Source organism: Hypomesus nipponensis, chromosome 10, assembly GCF_054491055.1.
Source record: "Hypomesus nipponensis isolate SF chromosome 10, ASM5449105v1, whole genome shotgun sequence".
Taxonomy (NCBI): Eukaryota; Metazoa; Chordata; class Actinopteri; order Osmeriformes; family Osmeridae; genus Hypomesus; species Hypomesus nipponensis.
In genome coordinates, this window is record NC_140370.1 from 9,554,747 (window position 1) to 9,571,157 (window position 16,411).

The window sequence follows — 16,411 nt, forward strand, 5'->3', positions numbered from 1 at the left end:
TGAACATCTACGGTATCTTGGCTCCAACATCAGCTGTTAGAAGAAATATGTTAAAGATGTCATCATTAAATGTTACTCTATTTCAGTGACCGCTACTTGATATGGGTTCAATAATATATTTAAAGCCTAAACCTATACTGTTAAGATTAACCCGGTAAATCACACTATATGTAATCAACATATACTGTAAATGTTGTGAGCAAATGCAGTTTTACCTGCAATCAGTTTTTTACCAACTGCTGGGCTTCATCATAAATTAAGATTTACTACCAAGGACTTGGTAACTGGATTCAAGTTTAAATGCCCTTTGAGATAAAAGCTAATTTGGGATGTGGTGTCATATTCCTTTGCAGTGCTCTAATAAATAACACCACCCTGGGTTTACATTGAAAGGACTTATAAGGCGTTGGTTCATTCATTTTATGGCGCTATGAATGACAAACATGGAATGGAGTCAGCGATATTTATGGAGATTACGTTTATGGAGATACTAATGATGTCAATCATTGGTAGTTTATGACTTTTTTTGGAACTGGGATGACTAATCTTAGCCAGGACATGAAAAATGGTTGCCAAGTGGTAGCATCAATGTACATTTTTGTGCATTAATGTATGTTTTTACATGTTTGTTCTCATTTTAGATTTAATAGCTTTACCACCACTTGATAAAATGTTCATTTTTTGTAAGAGTAACTGTAAATATTGTGAACAATGTGTAAAACTATCATTAATATTAATGGCTTTTTTCCATTGATGTTGACTGTGATTATTGACAATGTTGAGCATGTTGTAGTTAGCAATAACTCATTTCTTAAAATCAGCTGTTGTTTACTAATGCCAATTATGTTGTGAAAAACGTAAACATCAACCTTTTGTAGTCCAGCAAATCTAATCATTAACACAATTAGCACTGTATTACTGTAACTATTAGAACATTTTGTTATTTTAAGAAGACTTCCCCCCCATGGTTAATTCTCTCAACAGTTGTCCTCAATGGCTCTCCTAGTGTGCGCACACACACACACACACACACACATATATACAGTCTGTCAGGGGGATCCTTCACAGCAAGCTGGGTTGAGAGGATGATTAAGTTTGTTGTGTGTTCTCCAATTTCTCTCTGGCCGCCTCCATATTATTCATATAACAGAATTGGATAGGAGTCAAGTGGCACACCTCTTCTACACATGGAACAAAGTGCTGTATGCTTACTTCCCTTGGAGGAGATCTCGAGCAATAACAGACCCACTACTTTGCCCAGTTGGACTACTGCAACTCGCTGCTCGCAGATCTCCCAGCATGCGCAACCCGCCAGAGGATTCAGAACGCAGCAGCCCGCCTAGTCTTCACCCTACCGAGACGCTCCCATGTTACTCCACTCCTCATCTCTCTCCACTCACTACCCATCACCGGCCCTCACCAGATTCAAGACTTTGGTACTGACCTTCCGAGCGGTGAATGGGACTGCACCCAACGACATCAAGTCTATGCTCCAGCCTTACACCCCCACCCACCATCTTCTTCTGACAACTGTCTGGCAGTCCCACCTCTCAAGAGTGCCCGCTCCTAACCCAAGCTCCTTTCTTGTCTGTCCCTTATTGTGCACTTGTTGCACTTGTTGGTTAGTTCGGGAGGAAGTAAGACTTCTTCCGCCACTCCAATCAACTAACTAGCGTCAGCCTAGCGAAAGCACGGAATAATGCGACCAAAATTATGAGGTTTGTATAAAGTGTCTTCCGTTGCCGTGGTCCTTGTGCTAGCAGGTTGCTGTAGTTTCGACCTTCCGTGCGCCCCGTTGCCATCCTGCCTGCCACCTGCCGACTGCCTGCCAACTCCACACTGCTTTGTGTCCGCTGTCCTGCATCTGCTGCTCCTGCTCCGCTGCAGTCCGGCTCGCCCTGTCTCCCTCCTCCTACTGTTCGCCTCCTGACCTTTTTTCTTTTCTGCGTCGGTGGTCATGGACGTCCTGGACCTCAACCCATCCGACAATGAGTTCCCCTCCCGGGCTGGAACACAGGTCCCGCCCGCTGCGTTTTGGCCGCGTCCACAAGGCCCCCGGCCGCTCTGACCTCCTCGGCTTCCCTGGGTCCCACGGCTCCGCCTTCTGGTCCCAGCCATCGGCCTGGCCGCCTCCCGTGGTCTCCGCCCCCCGGGCCTTCCCGCTGGGATTGCTCCGGGCGTCACTCCCGGTCCCCGACGTGGTCTCTGCCCTGTTGGCCAAGGAGGTGTCTCAGGGCTTCATTATTGGCCCGTTCGCCTCTCTCCTGTTCCCTGGCTACCGCGTGAGCCCCATCGCTGTCGCCACCCAGAAATACTTGGGCAAGCAGAGGCTCGTGATCGACCTCTATGCCTCTATGATTGTCCTGGACCGAGACCACACAGATGGCCATCTTGCATCTTCAGGCCTTTGGTCTCTCTCCATCCCCTGCCCTTTACAATGCCGGCAACTAACTACACCTTGGCCAGGTTTCCCAGATTTGTTAAGAACCTCTTAACGCTAAGATCTTCTTAGGAACGTTCTAAGAGCGCTCGGCCCTTGTCTTTACTAGGAGCTGCGTAACACCTGATCTCATGGTTACCCCGCTTGTGTGTATGACCAGTTTTTTTGTATCATTCCCATCTTCCCTTGCTCCACCCTGAACACCACCAAGAACCCTAGAGGCAGTGAAGGCTCTTAAACGGGGTGGTGACAGAGAGCGCTATCTCCTTCAGGGGAGGCTTACTGAATTTTTATGCTTCGAACAGTACACCCTAATGGTTTGAATGAAGAGCTGGTTTTGAACAGTTTTTTTATGATCTCTCTGTGTAAAGATGTGTATATATTCACTAGGTTGTGCACATGAGTAATGTGGAGGATATTTCTTATTGATGTATTAGGATACTATAGGAGAGGTGGCTGTAATGGTTGCATTACCGCCTCAATCATTCAGTTTGCATTTTTGTTTAGCCTATTTGACACTTGTAACCCTTGACCCTTAACCCCTTTATGATAAAGAGCATCCATTCTGGTGTTCACGCTACACACTGATGATGGCTTAGGCTGAAACACGTCTGTCATCCTAATAAACTGGTCAAAAGAAGTAACGAGCAAGCTTGAAAGTGTTTTTTTTTTCTACTTTAAGTTACTAGTCTTTTTTCACTTCTGGCTTCCAGCCCAACTTAGCCCCGCCCACAACAAAAAATTGGTCGGGAATTATGAGTATGACAACATCAGGCTAACGGCGTTTGGTTTGAGAGCGTTTTCTCTGAGAATGACAGAGGTTTGTTTATCTGACGGCGATTAGTTAGAGGGCGTTTTTGTCTGAGAATGACAAAGGTTTTTCTGAGACTGAAGCCGTTTCGCCTGAGTCTGATGACTTTTGGTCTGAGACTTGATGCCAAATCCTGCATGTCATGCCCTCTTTATTTCTCTTCCTTACATTACATACTGTCTCTCTTCACTGTATCTATCCCAATAGATCATGAATGCCCTAAAAATATAAAAGTGAAACTATTCACTCTTAATTGCAGAGTCCTTATAATTCCTGCGAGTGACTCTCAACATTGTGTTTCACCTTTTTTAATTTGCAGTGTCTGTGCTGATCCTATGATATTTCGTTTTTTTCCAAGGAAGAAATAAGTAAGAAATCCAGTAAAAAGTCATGTGGCATTGTGTGCACAAGTACTTTATTTTTTAAATACTTTAAATATCAGCATGTAATTCATATTATATGAAATCAGATCTTGTCAGGTCTATTCCGCTTCCTTAGCCTGAGAAAAACAGAAAAAATAGGAGTTAGTCAGTCATCTTACTTTAACACAGAATGTGCAAGTGGGGATACGTTTTGACAAAACAACCCCCCAAAAATATGTTCTTTCAGTAACTGTGACTTAAAGTGGTCTTTATGAGGTCCTATGAGGTATATTTATGAACCCTTGGTGTGACATCAGCAAGTCTTTACCTTTCCAGAGTCACGACTCTTGCTTCTGAGCTTGTTGACTTGAGACTCAGCGATGTCAGCACGCTCCTCAGCCTCCTCCAGCTCATGCTGAACCTTCCTGAACTTGGACATGTGGGAGTTGGCCTGCTCCTCCTGAAAGGAATTCATATAAAAAAGATGTCATGAAAACTTTGCCAATCTACCTGCTGCTGGAATTGTTAAGACAAGAAATACATAATTGGTACAGATATAATGGAAGATTAAATGTATTTTTGCATAAGCAAGGGTCAAATACATTATTAGACTTACCGCCTCCTCAGCCTGTCTCTTGTAAGCCTTCACTTTAAGCTGCAGCTTATCCACCAGGTCCTGAAGTCTGGCTACATTCTTCTTGTCCTCCTCAGTCTGAAGTAAAATAAAAGTGTATTACTTGTTCATGTTCGCACAAATGCTGAAGATGTTATAAAGAGTGTAATGAGTATGTTGTTACCTGGTATGTCAGCTCCTTGACTCTACGCTCATACTTGCGGACTCCCTTGACTGCATCTACACCTCTCCTCTGTTCAGCCTCAACCTCAGTCTCCAGCTCACGCACCTGTGTGGAGAACATAAGGTTGTGGTGAATCCATCACTCCCATGCTAAAAGGCCCTATTTAACAGCATTACGCAGGACTAAATACACCAGAAAAAGCTTACCTCCATCAAGGTTACACAGGGAATATTCAAATGTTTTCAAACTCACCCTGGACTCCAGTTTCTGGAGCTGCTTCTTGCCACCCTTCATGGCTAGGTTCTCTGCCTCATCCAGACGGTGCTGCAGGTCCTTGACTGTCACTTCAAGATTCTTCTTCATCCTCTCAAGGTGAGAGCTGGTGTCCTGCTCCTTCTTCAGCTCCTCTGCCATCATGGCCGCCTGCAACAACACAATACCGCTTTGTTAAACTGAGGAACTACTCACACAGTATCTAGACCATATACTTGTGGATTGACCCAACCAACAGTTGACAATCCTTATGAGAAATGAACTTTGTATAAATATAACTAGTTTCTGCAGTGTACTTAGATGGATCAGTGGGGGTCGACAGTAGAATTGTGAAAACATAAGTTGTGAAGCAGTCAGCAGATCATGGCCACAAGGGGGAAGATATGTTATCAAAGGCATAGGCTACTGTATGATGATTTGGTGGTTCCATATTGCTATGACACAGCCTTGATGATGGAGTAAGTAAAGTAGCAGACTGAATAGTGACTGTACTACTAGGTTATCCAGACTCACATCAGTGATGGCCTTCTTGGCCTTCTCCTCAGCGTTCCTGGACTCCTGGACAATGTCGTCCACCTCTCCCTGCACCTGAACCAGGTCAGACTCAAGCTTCTTCTTGGTGTTCAACAGGCTGGTGTTCTGAAAGAGAGTACACATGGATTTAACAATAAACAAAACTTTTGTTAGGAATGTTACCTATTTGTCTGTGTTTGTGGATGTTTTCCGCACCTGGGAATGCAGCAGTCCCACTCTCTCGCTGGCGTCCACCAGCTCCTGCTCAGCCACTTTGCGGCCTCTCTCTGTCTGCTCCAGACCCACTCTCAGCTCTTCAATCTCAGCCACCATCAGACCGTTTCTACGTTCCACCATGGCAGCCTGTTCCTTCATGTCCTCTGCGGCACGAACAGCATCATCCAGGTGCAACTGGGCATCCTAGAGAACAAACAAAGTGGTTCAAATAAATGCAGTGTAGGAGCTTAGCATTGGTGTTTATTTCAGATATGTAAGTAAGTGAATATATCAAATGTTATTGAACTGAAAGATTGATTTGAATAATTTAGGTGAACTGTTGCCAACAATCACAGTACCTTGAGCTGTGCCTGAACGTTCCTCAGCTGCTTCTGGGACTCAGCAGCCTGGCGGTTAGCATGGCTCAGCTGGATCTCCATCTCATTCAGGTCTCCCTCCATCTTCTTCTTGACTCTCAGAGCATCGTTCCTGCTGCGAACTTCAGAGTCCAGGGTGCTCTGCATGGAGTCCATCACCCTCTGGCTGTTCCTCTTGATCTGCTCCATCTCCTCATCCTTCTCTGCCAGCTTCCTGTCCACCTCACCCTTGACCTGGTTCAGCTCCAGCTGCACACGCAGAATCTTGGATTCCTCATGCTCCAGGGTTCCCTGAATAAAGAAACAATTTGCAATGTCATTCTTAGTTAAGTTACTTCTAAAAGTGTTTATTTTTTCTACTTCATTCTGGAATATTGTGGAGAGTTTGTACCTCAGCCTCCTCCAGAGCCGTCTGGATCTCAGACTTCTCTGTCTCCACTGTCTTCTTGGCCTTCTCCAGCTCATGGATGCTCTTGCCAGTCTCTCCAATCTGCTCAGTCAGGTCAGAAATCTCCTCTGTAATTGAAAAAAAGAAACATTGCTTGATTCAAAAATAAATAATCAGATGTACAAGAGGTGGGGAAAAGCACCACACACAACATTTATCTCACGTTGCAAGTTCTTGTTCTCTCTCTTCAGAGTCTCCAGCTGGTCAAGAGCCTCCTCATAGGAGTTCTTCATCTTGAAGAGCTCTGTGCTGAGAGAACGAGCCTCCTTCTGAGCTCCCTCCAGCTCAGCCTGGCCCTCCTCAAACTTCTGCTTCCACTCTGCAAGAACCTAGGAGGAAGCACACACCAAAGCAGCCTTTAACAATTGAATTACAAATGACTATGCAAGGGCTAAAAAACAATGTGTCATATAACAGTTTTGAGCAACTTGTTGCAGATTCAGGTTTTTTTCCAATTGTCACCTTGTCAAAGTTCCTCTGCTTCTTATCCAGGTTGGCAGCCAGGCCATTGGCTCTCTCAACATCAATCATGAGGTCCTCCACCTCTCCCTGCAGCCTCTGCTTGGTCTTCTCCAGAGAGGCACATTTGGAGTTGGTGGCCTCAAAGGTCTCCTCAGCTTCCTGGAGACGCTGAGCCAGCTTCTTTCTGTTAGATACAAGAGCAGTATTGTAAAGATGTCCTGTCCTGATGGCAGGCTTGCAGTAATTGACAATACTGTCAAATAATGTTGTGGCTCATTTGTGTATCGTTGCCTGAGGGCAGACTTTCATGGACTTACTTGGCCTCTTCCAGCTCCTCTGTCCTCTGGATGGCATCAGTTTCATACTTGGTTCTCCACTGAGCCACCTCAGAGTTAGCCTTGGACATGCCACGTTGCAGCTCTGCCTTGGCCTCCTGCTCCTCTTCAAACTGCTCCCTCAGCAGGTCACAATCGTGGCGGGCAGATTGGACACCATGGGCCAGGGCATTCTTAGCCTTAAAGGGAAATAAAAAGGGGCAGCTGTGTTGACTTGATCAGTGAGAACTATACAAGTTAATGCATTTAGATTGGTTTCCAAACTAATAATATACCAAGAAATAGATATGGACTTGGTAAAAAATCCAATCAGCCAGTGCCTTAAATGCAATTCTTCAGGTTTGAGGATTACCTTGACCTCCTCCTCAACATGTCTCTTGAGTTCCTCAATCTGCTGGGTGTAGGCCTGCTTGCCTCTGGTCAACTGGGACACCAGGGCTTCCTTCTCCTCCAGCTGGCGACCAAACTCACCTTTGGGGAATTTAGTAAGTTATTTTCAGGTCAAGCCCTCTTGAGTTCTTTTTCATATGATTACTTTGTATTATTATCTACATGACCATTTGGTGTACTAAACTTGAAATATGTATTTTCATAACTTTTGATGAAGGAATTGTTCTTGATTCACTGAATTTACCATTCTCAGTGAGGAGTCTGGCTCTCTGTCCACCCATGTCATTGACCTGGCGCACGTTCTCATCATTCTTGGTCTTGAGCTCACTGAGCTGGTCCTCAAGGGTACGGCACATCTTCTCCAGATTGCCCTGCGGAACATCATGTTTTAAAGACACTGGATCCTGATTCATAACCAGCTTAATGCAAACATTGTATAGATATTAACTTGTAGAGTTATTTGGCTTTACTTCACTAACCCAAACCATAATTAATATTGAATGAAAATTAATCAGCCAATGGAACTGAGACATTTAGTGTCTCCCATGTATGCAAGGCAAAGACAAAATGCTCACATGCATAGGAATCAATATAATGTTAGCAATAGACATGAAACTTTGAAGGTTAACAAGAGGTCAGATTTCAGATCCTGAGACTACTTAAACCCTAATCTTGGAAACCCACCATATTTGGGCTGATTCTGTGATTGTTATGTGTCCTCACTGACCTTAGACTTGGAAACAGCCTCCATGTTGGAGGAGAGGTCATCAATCTCCATCTTGAATTCACTCTTCTCTTTCTCCAGCTTCTGTTTGACGCGCTGCAGGTTGTCGATCTGCTCTCCCAGCTCTGCCACACTGTCAGCCTGCTTCTTCCTCAGGGCTGAGGCTGTGGCCTCATGCTGCAGGGTGGACTCCTCCAGGTCACGTCTCAGTTTCTGGAACTCAGCCTCTCGCTTCTTGTTCATCTCAATCTGAGCAGCTGTGGCGCCTCCAGCCTCCTCCAGCCTCTCACTGATCTCCTCAAGTTCCCTGGACAGATCGGCCCTCTGCTTCTCCACCTTGGCCCTGGCAGCACGCTCAGCCTCAATCTCCTCTTCCAGCTCCTCAATACGAGCCTACAGTAGATTTAGGGTCAAAGTCTCAAAATTCTGGCCCACATACGAGAGGAAACGGATAAAATAGGCAAAGTGGATTTTACATACAAGATAGTCAAATGTAATCCAGGACAAAATAGGAAAGATTACTTGTCTGGGGTCTAGTAACTACAAGCGTACCTGGAGCTCCTTGATCTTCTTCTGCAGCTGGGCACCCAGAGACTGCTCATCCTCAATTTTGCTGAGGAGCTGGCTGGTCTCAAAGTCCTTCCTACGGAGCACAATGTCAGAGGTTTTGGTTTTGTGTCATTGTAAAGGAAAGATCAAACTAAAAGCATACAGTTGTATACACAGTTACACAGTTGTATTTGGTTGGTATTTCAAAATAAGTGCATAATCAAACTTAATGACCATGGGAAATAAGGAAGTAATTTATATCTCTAGGTATGTTATCAGTTACTTACTTCTTGATCTTCTCATCAGACTGCTGCTTGTCGTTCTCCAGGTCCATGATGGACTCCTGGGCTAGTTTCAGGTCTCCCTCCAGCTTTCTCTTGCCTCTCTCAAGGTCCATCCGGAGCTTCTTCTCTTGCTCCAGAGAACCTTCAAGCTGGAGGACAACAGAGTTAATTAATAGTTAATACTAAGTTTAAACAATGATATGTTCTTCATCTGAATCCCTCATCTCAAAACGTGATCTAATGTGAGATAACAGTAAGGATAAAAACGTTAAAATGTATGACTTGACCCACATCGTCAACTTGCTGTTCCAGCTTGGTCTTGGCCTTGGTCAGAGTGTTGACTTTGTCCTCCTCTGCCTGCAGGTCATCCAGTGTCTGCTGGTGGGCCTCTTGCAGGGCTTTCTTCTCCTTGGTCAGCTTGGCAACACTCTCATCTTGAGATGCCATCTCCTCAGTCAGGTTTTTAACCTGCACAAGACAGCAATAACCTGATGGTCAATTCAGACCTTATGAAGAGTACAGTTAGTCAACATTTCCTATATTGCTATCAGTGAGATGTTGATACCTTGTTTTCTGTGGCGTGTTTCTCCTTCTCCACTTTGGCCAGGGTAAGCTCCAGATCATCAATGTCCTTCTTCAGCTCAGAGCACTCATCCTCCAGCTTCCTCTTCTTGGCTGTCAGCTCAGCATTCATCTCCTCTTCATCCTCCAGCCTCTCTGTTGTCTCTTTGAGTTTGGCCTCCAGCTGGATCTTGCTCTTGATCAGACCCTCACATCTCTCCTCAGCATCATTCAGATTCTCTGATTCCTGAGAGAAGAAAGTTTGTGGGTAAGCCAATGTGTATGACATTATAGACGTGTGGTGTGTGTGTGGTGTGTGTATGTGTATTTCACTTACAGATGCTACTTGAAGGGACAGGTCGTTTTTCTCCTGCAGGAGGGACACCATCTTCTCCTCAAGCTCCTTCTTGCGAGCCTCAGACTTTTCAAGAGCAGCTTTGCACTTCCCATAGTCCTCTTTCATGTTGGCCAGCTCCTTCTCAGTCTCAGCACTTTGCAGGAGAGGCTTGATCTTGTAGTAGACCTTCATCCATGGCCAGTGTTTCACGTTCATGAATGAGCGGACATTGTACTGGATTGTGAAGACAGACTCTCTGATAATAAGAGATAGACACAGTAATTGTTTAGCTCAATAAAAATTAAGCAATGTAAAGTCATTATCCTAACCCATTCCTACATGTAATGTCTACCGTTCCATCAAGCCTAAGATAGACATCCTTCCAAAATTACAAGTTTAAATCATTATTCTAACAATAGCTTCATAGTAGAACAAAATGTATCAGTCCTTAAAAACAAAATTTGAATTCAAATACTTGAATCCATATATTTCCTTTTATCAACTCCATCTCACCTCCTCGCCATCATCTTGGTGAACTCAGTTCTCATCAGGTATCCACGGGCAAGAGCTTGTGTCATGGTTACCAGAGTAGCAAGCTTCTCGTCTCTCATCTCCTCAAGGACACCAAGCAGACCAGCTTTGAAGAACACCTGAAACAGAGGTATGATACAAAACTTGAATAAACAACACACACTGCTGGTGTTAACATATTGCTATCTAAGTAGATAACAAAGGTTATGTATGATGTTAGGATCAAATATCTGCCAATGAAATGACTTGCTGAGGATTTAAAAAACTGTGTATTTCTCACAAGTATTATTACATTAAGATTGTTGGATTCCTCTCGATTCCAATTTGAATGTCTACGAGTTAAATTTGATATTTAACAATCTCTGTAAGTCACAAACATCAGTTGCCAGTATCCCATCATCAAGATTTACCTTGGTGTGTCCAAACTTGTACTCCTCATGGTTCACATCAATTGACCCAAGCAGCTTTTCAGAAGCCTTCTTGTTATCCATGAACTGGCCTTCGGGGATGACACTGGCATTCAATACCTTGTATCTGTAAAGATAGAAAATTTATTTCTCAACATGTCTGCTTATTTACAGAAACTACATCGCAAATGTATGTGTTTATTATTACCTCTGCTTAAAGTCAGCATAGATGATTCTGCTGGGGAAGCCCTTTCTGCAGATCCTAATACCCTCCAGCACACCATTACACCTCAGCTGGTGGATAACCAGGAAGTTCTCCATCAAACCTGGAATCAAAACGTTTATAGTGAAGTAATGTCTTAAAGACAAATTATATACTTGATACCTAATCATTTTAGACGTGTAATACTGAAATAACCTGGTGTTTTACCTGGAGTCTTTGACTCATTGGGGATCAGACAACGCACAAAATGAGGGTGGGTGCTCCTCAAGTTGGTCATCAGCTTGCCCAAATTCTCCTGTAAGGTTTTTGCAAAGGCAATTGATCTCAGATATTTTTTGTGATCAAGCTACAATGTTTATGATCAGACAGACTACAATTTACAAGTATTTAAGTGAGTATAAGTCAGTGATGCAAAACTATTCAATCTATCATAAATGACATACAAATCCCACTCACTCTGAACTGAGAGGACACAGTCTGCATGGAACCTCCCTTCTTCTTGCCTCCTTTCTTTGAGGTGTCTGTCAAGAATTGAAGCAGCACAATACATATTGTTGAAAAAAAGTATTTAACAAACATGTTTATCCATGACAAGGCATGTAAATATGTGTTAAGATTGAATGTATGATGATATTTTGGATCCTAGTTCAACTATACTAACCCTCAGGTGGAGCAGCAACATAGAGCGCGGCCAAAAGTTTGACTGAAGACTTTCCATACAGCTGAAGCACAGAGTCGTTCAGGGGATCCTTATTCTTTTCCAGCCATCCAGTGATATTGTAGTCCACTGTACCAGCATAGTGGACCAGGGAGAAGTGGGCCTCGGCCTTGCCCTTTGCTGGTTTAGGCTTCTCAAATGCCTTGGTCTTTCCAAGATGCTGGTCATACAGCTTGTTCTTGAAGGAAGTGTCTGAAGCCTTGGGGAACATGCACTCCTCTTCCAGGATGGAGAAAATGCCCATTGGCTGGGGAGAAAACACACATCAGATAAGAATCTGTTTCCTCAAAGTAAACCACATTTCTATTCTAGAAAAAACAATTACTGTAATAACATAACTCATCAAAGAACTAACTTGTGTAGTTGCAAGAACCTAACATTTTGGTTATTTGTACAGAAAAAAATTACCCATTGAGTAATTTATACACACAGCTCACCTTCTCAATGAGCTCAATGCAGGCAGCCAAGTCCATGCCAAAGTCAATGAACTCCCAGATGATGCCCTCCTTCTTGTACTCCTCTTGTTCCAGGACGAACATGGTGTGGTTGAAGAACTGTTGCAGTTTCTCATTGGTGAAGTTGATGCACAGCTGCTCCATGCTGTTGTACTGGGAATTGGTACATTAAGATTTTTTTTTTTTTTGGATCCCACAGTGTTTTTGCCTATTATCTGTTCTTTAAATGATTTCCTTCAAGTAGATCACAGAGTTTCTTGGTCTCTTTCTCACCTAAGTAACTAAACATAGTGAATATACAGTACTACAACAGTATGTACAAACTCACATCAAAGATCTCAAACCCAGCAATGTCGAGCACACCAATGAAGAAGTTCCTTTGCTGCTTGGTGTCCAACATTTGGTTGATGCGGATGACCATCCACAAGAACATCCTCTCATAGATGGACTTGGCCAGAGCCATCACTGAGTTGTTCACCTGTGTAACATCAATGCAAAAAGTTTCTTTCACTGTCTTACACGAATATTATTCAATTGTATTCATTTCATGCTAAGTATTTCTTTTTACAAACACATCACAAGTAAAAAGAAACGTCTTATTGTAAAATCACTGCTCTCAAGTCTATTCTTACCTGAGGCACTGTCTGACCCTTGGTCACATACTCATTGCCGACCTTCACTCTGGGGTAGCACAGGGCTTTCAGCATGTCAGCTGAGTTCAGACCCAGAAGGTAGCCAATTTTGTCAGCCACTGGAGGGGGAAATTATGAATGAGTATCAAATACTAACTATGAGTTACTGTAATTATACATCAAAATATGAAATAGCAGTTTGAGAAAAGTGTAGAAGGAGGAAGTGAGACTCACCATCTGTGCCATCTGGCTCGGCCTGCTCCTCACGCTGCTTCTGCTTGAAGTGCAGGTTGCCGTGGTGCATGACAGCACCAGTAAGCTTGTAAATGCTAACCTTTTCTTCACCGGAGAAGCCTAAGATGTCAATAGCTTCCTAGAAGGCGAAAGGAAGATAATTTTGTCAGAATAACATATTTTAGACACACAATCTATGAGGTTTTTTCATGTCCTGATCAATCATGTTACATTTTGTATTTCAAATTACTCAATTTAAATTATTTCAGTAACTCACATCTGTGGCGTCAAGCTCAACCGTGTCATCGATACTGGCCACAGTGATCTGACCCTGGCTGATCATGGGGTAGTCGTAGGGGTTGGTAGTGATGAGCGCCATTTCTATGGAGACACAAAACTGAAATGATTATTACCTGATGCCAGCTTGTGTTAGTTATTGCACCTTTCATGAGCGAACAAAGGAGCGAATACAACATAATGTAGTATTTTCATCCCTGCAGTGACCCACCAACAAGTTCAGGTTTGTGGTTGGTCATCATCTGGTAGAAGATGTGGTAGCCTCTCTCATCAGGCAGCTGGAAGCTCACTCTGGACTTCTCCAGCAGGTCTGTGAGAGAAAGAAAATAAGAAAGACATTTTTACATAAAGTAAATGGACATCATATAGTTGATTTGGGTAAGAACTTCTGAAGAATTCAAGCCAACTCACAGGTCTCAATGTCAGCACTAGATAATTTGCCAGTAGTGTGGAAGTGAATCCTGATGAATTTACCCTAAAAGACAACATTAACTGTCAAGGCAAGGGTGTCAAGAATAAAAGCAACTGCCTACAGTGTATACTCCTCCAGCTTGCGCTCCAATGTATATTATCCTGTTACCACAGCATGATTGTAAGTGACAAAAAGATAGTACATGTAAACGTGTGAAGTGATAAGCATAGAATAGCAGTCTTCAACTATCAAACTTACGAAGCGAGAGGAGTTGTCATTCCTCACTGTCTTGGCGTTACCGTAGGACTCCAGTAGAGGGTTAGCTGCAATGATCTGATCCTCAAGAGAACCCTGAAGGGAGACAAACCAGTTGGTCCTTATCTTGTATCTTGTAACTCTTATCCTTCTGCATTAAGTTTGTCATTCCAGTATTGAAAAGATACAGTATATTTTTTATATATAGCCCACGGTGTTCAAGTGAATTTGTTTATTCAGGGTTGACTCGCAAGTTACCATGTAGTCTTAGAAAGCTCCATACCTCTTTTAATAGTTTCAAACATTCTGAAAATATACATCATGCAAAGTATATAGTAACCATTGCTAAATATATTGATATTTATAAAACATAAACCACAAAGAAAATGTATTAGGGCTGTGATTATCATAGAGCATATGTCACGACTTACCTGCATTTTGCCAGGAGTTGCTTCCTTCTTCTTGTCACCTCCAGAAACAGCAATGGTGGCAAAGTACTGGATGACACGCTTGGTGTTGACAGTCTTTCCAGCACCAGATTCTCCACTGAAGATGGAAAAATTGTTTAATTTAGTCTTCATAACTTTGAAATCTAAGTACTGACAAGTGTTCTAACTAATAAACATGAAGTCATAAAGGTTCTACATGTTCTTTAGCTCGGATCTAAGACGGATTTGAGAGACTGCAGATAGAGTGCAGCTTGTCTGGTTTGTTATATGTTTTAGCTCTATTACTTTTATCACTTGTATTATTGTTTTTGTTGATTTTATGTAAAGCACCTTGAGCTGCAATTCTTTTATGAAATGTGCTATATAAATAAAGTCTTATTTACTTACATTGAGAAATATCTCAGATCTCTTTTTTATTAGAAATTATGTGCTATTATGTTTTTACATAAGAAACCATAAACATATTAAAGAAAAAATCTTTACTCACGTAATCAGGACGGACTGGTTCTCCCTATCTGGAAGTAACAATTAAAATAAAAGTCATGAGTAACTCCATTGTAAATGACATTGTAAATGACATTGTGCTAGGTACTGTATTTTAAAAGCACATCTTCACTATCATCCATCCATTCCTAAATTCATCCATGCATATCTTAATCTATCATTCTTGAACTCTTTATCAATCCATCCAATGATGCATCACCCATCAATCAATTTATCTCACTGTTCACCAGTTAATTAATCAGTTAAACCATGCATCCATCCTCCATCCATCAGTGAGAGTTCATACCAGTCAACATGAACTGATAGGCGTTGTCAGAGACGGAGAAGATGTGGGGTGGAGCCTCCATACGCTTCTTCCCTCTGTAGGCGTTGACCACTTCCATGTCATACACAGGGAGCCACTTGTAGGGGTTCACCGTGGCACAGAAGAGCCCAGAGTAGGTCTGTGTGAGCAGAAGGCAAATTAATACATAGATATTTGAGCTCAAGTGCTTTATATTTTTTTGTTCTGTCATTTGCTTCCTTGAGGTGGCTTATGTGAACAGGCAGTTTTCTTACGTAGATCATCCATGCGGCATAACGCTCTTTGAGGTTATACAGGACAGAAGCTTCATTGAGGTAGGTCATCATGGCCATGTCCTCAATCTTGTCATATTTAGGAGGGTTCATGTTGTAGACATCCGCGTCTTTAAAGGTTTTAGTCTAAAATGGGCAGACACATAGTTAAAGTTATGTTAGGACAGAAATGTGGCAATCTGAGAAGCCAATTGGAATGGCTGCATAGTTATTTAAATAAATGGGTAAAGATGGTCAATAAATGTCGCTCATGTTGTGGATATACAGACTATCGCTGCAATGACTTTTGTCCTAAACCTCTTGTTTAATTATTTGACAACCAAACTGATCAAATTGTCTTACCTCTTCAGTGTCAAGGATTTTCACGTCACACATCCCACCATCCCGCTTAAGAACCAGACCCTTGAGGTACAGCTCCTTGACATCAGTCACATAGCAGGCATTCTTAGCATCAAAGGGTGCAGTCTGGGCCTCAAGCCTCTCCTTCTCAGGCTTACGAAGGTAAATGGCAGCCTTGCCATATTGGGCCATCTCGGCGTCCGTACTCATGGTGGCGGTTTACTGGAAGACAAGTGTATTTATCATCACCTTATATCAACCATAGTTATTCACTTAAATCAGGTCAAAACAACATATCCCAATAGCCTTGAGGATGCCAAGTAGCTGGCAATGAAGATTGGAGACAAAAAGATTGGTTCGGACAATTATATTTCTCCATAGTAGACCTTCGATCAGTACTGTACACTGATTTAAACAGTATACATCAGTTCTGAATGTAGCATCAAATTATGTCTCACCTGGTCTTCCCCTTCCAGATGAATTAGACTCTTAGTTGACAC

The 16,411-nt window shown here is 42.7% G+C and overlaps 1 protein-coding gene across 1 annotated transcript; it reads right to left on the minus strand.

Annotated features, from left to right (window-relative positions):
• Positions 1-3,732: 3,732 nt before the first annotated feature.
• LOC146271571 (myosin heavy chain, fast skeletal muscle-like) lies at positions 3,733-15,691 on the minus strand. Its single transcript, XM_084707582.1, has 38 exons — positions 15,555-15,691; positions 15,283-15,439; positions 14,980-15,007; positions 14,475-14,589; positions 14,047-14,139; positions 13,788-13,851; positions 13,588-13,686; positions 13,357-13,460; positions 13,080-13,218; positions 12,846-12,964; positions 12,542-12,691; positions 12,196-12,366; positions 11,702-12,005; positions 11,497-11,561; positions 11,248-11,335; positions 11,026-11,143; positions 10,821-10,944; positions 10,393-10,529; positions 9,880-10,135; positions 9,547-9,789; positions 9,273-9,449; positions 8,985-9,130; positions 8,701-8,791; positions 8,152-8,541; positions 7,669-7,795; positions 7,387-7,505; positions 7,017-7,213; positions 6,700-6,883; positions 6,401-6,566; positions 6,181-6,305; positions 5,772-6,080; positions 5,413-5,616; positions 5,197-5,322; positions 4,663-4,833; positions 4,411-4,515; positions 4,230-4,325; positions 3,942-4,073; positions 3,733-3,750 (listed from the first exon to the last, which is right to left on the minus strand). The coding sequence occupies exons 1-38, from the start codon at positions 15,663-15,665 to the stop codon at positions 3,733-3,735; spliced, it is 5,568 nt and encodes a 1,855-aa protein (XP_084563708.1). The 5' UTR covers positions 15,666-15,691.
• Between the last annotated feature and the right edge of the window lie 720 nt (positions 15,692-16,411).

Coding starts and splice junctions, on each gene's coding strand:
- LOC146271571 (XM_084707582.1), bottom strand. CDS start 15,665: ATGAACCCTCCTAAATATGACAAGATTGAGGACATGGCCATGATGACC. Junction 13,687..13,787: donor TAGTGCTGACATTGAGACCT/GTGAGTTGGCTT, acceptor TTTCTCTCACAG/ACCTGCTGGAGAAGTCCAGA. Junction 9,790..9,879: donor TGTCCCTTCAAGTAGCATCT/GTAAGTGAAATA, acceptor TTCTTCTCTCAG/GAATCAGAGAATCTGAATGA.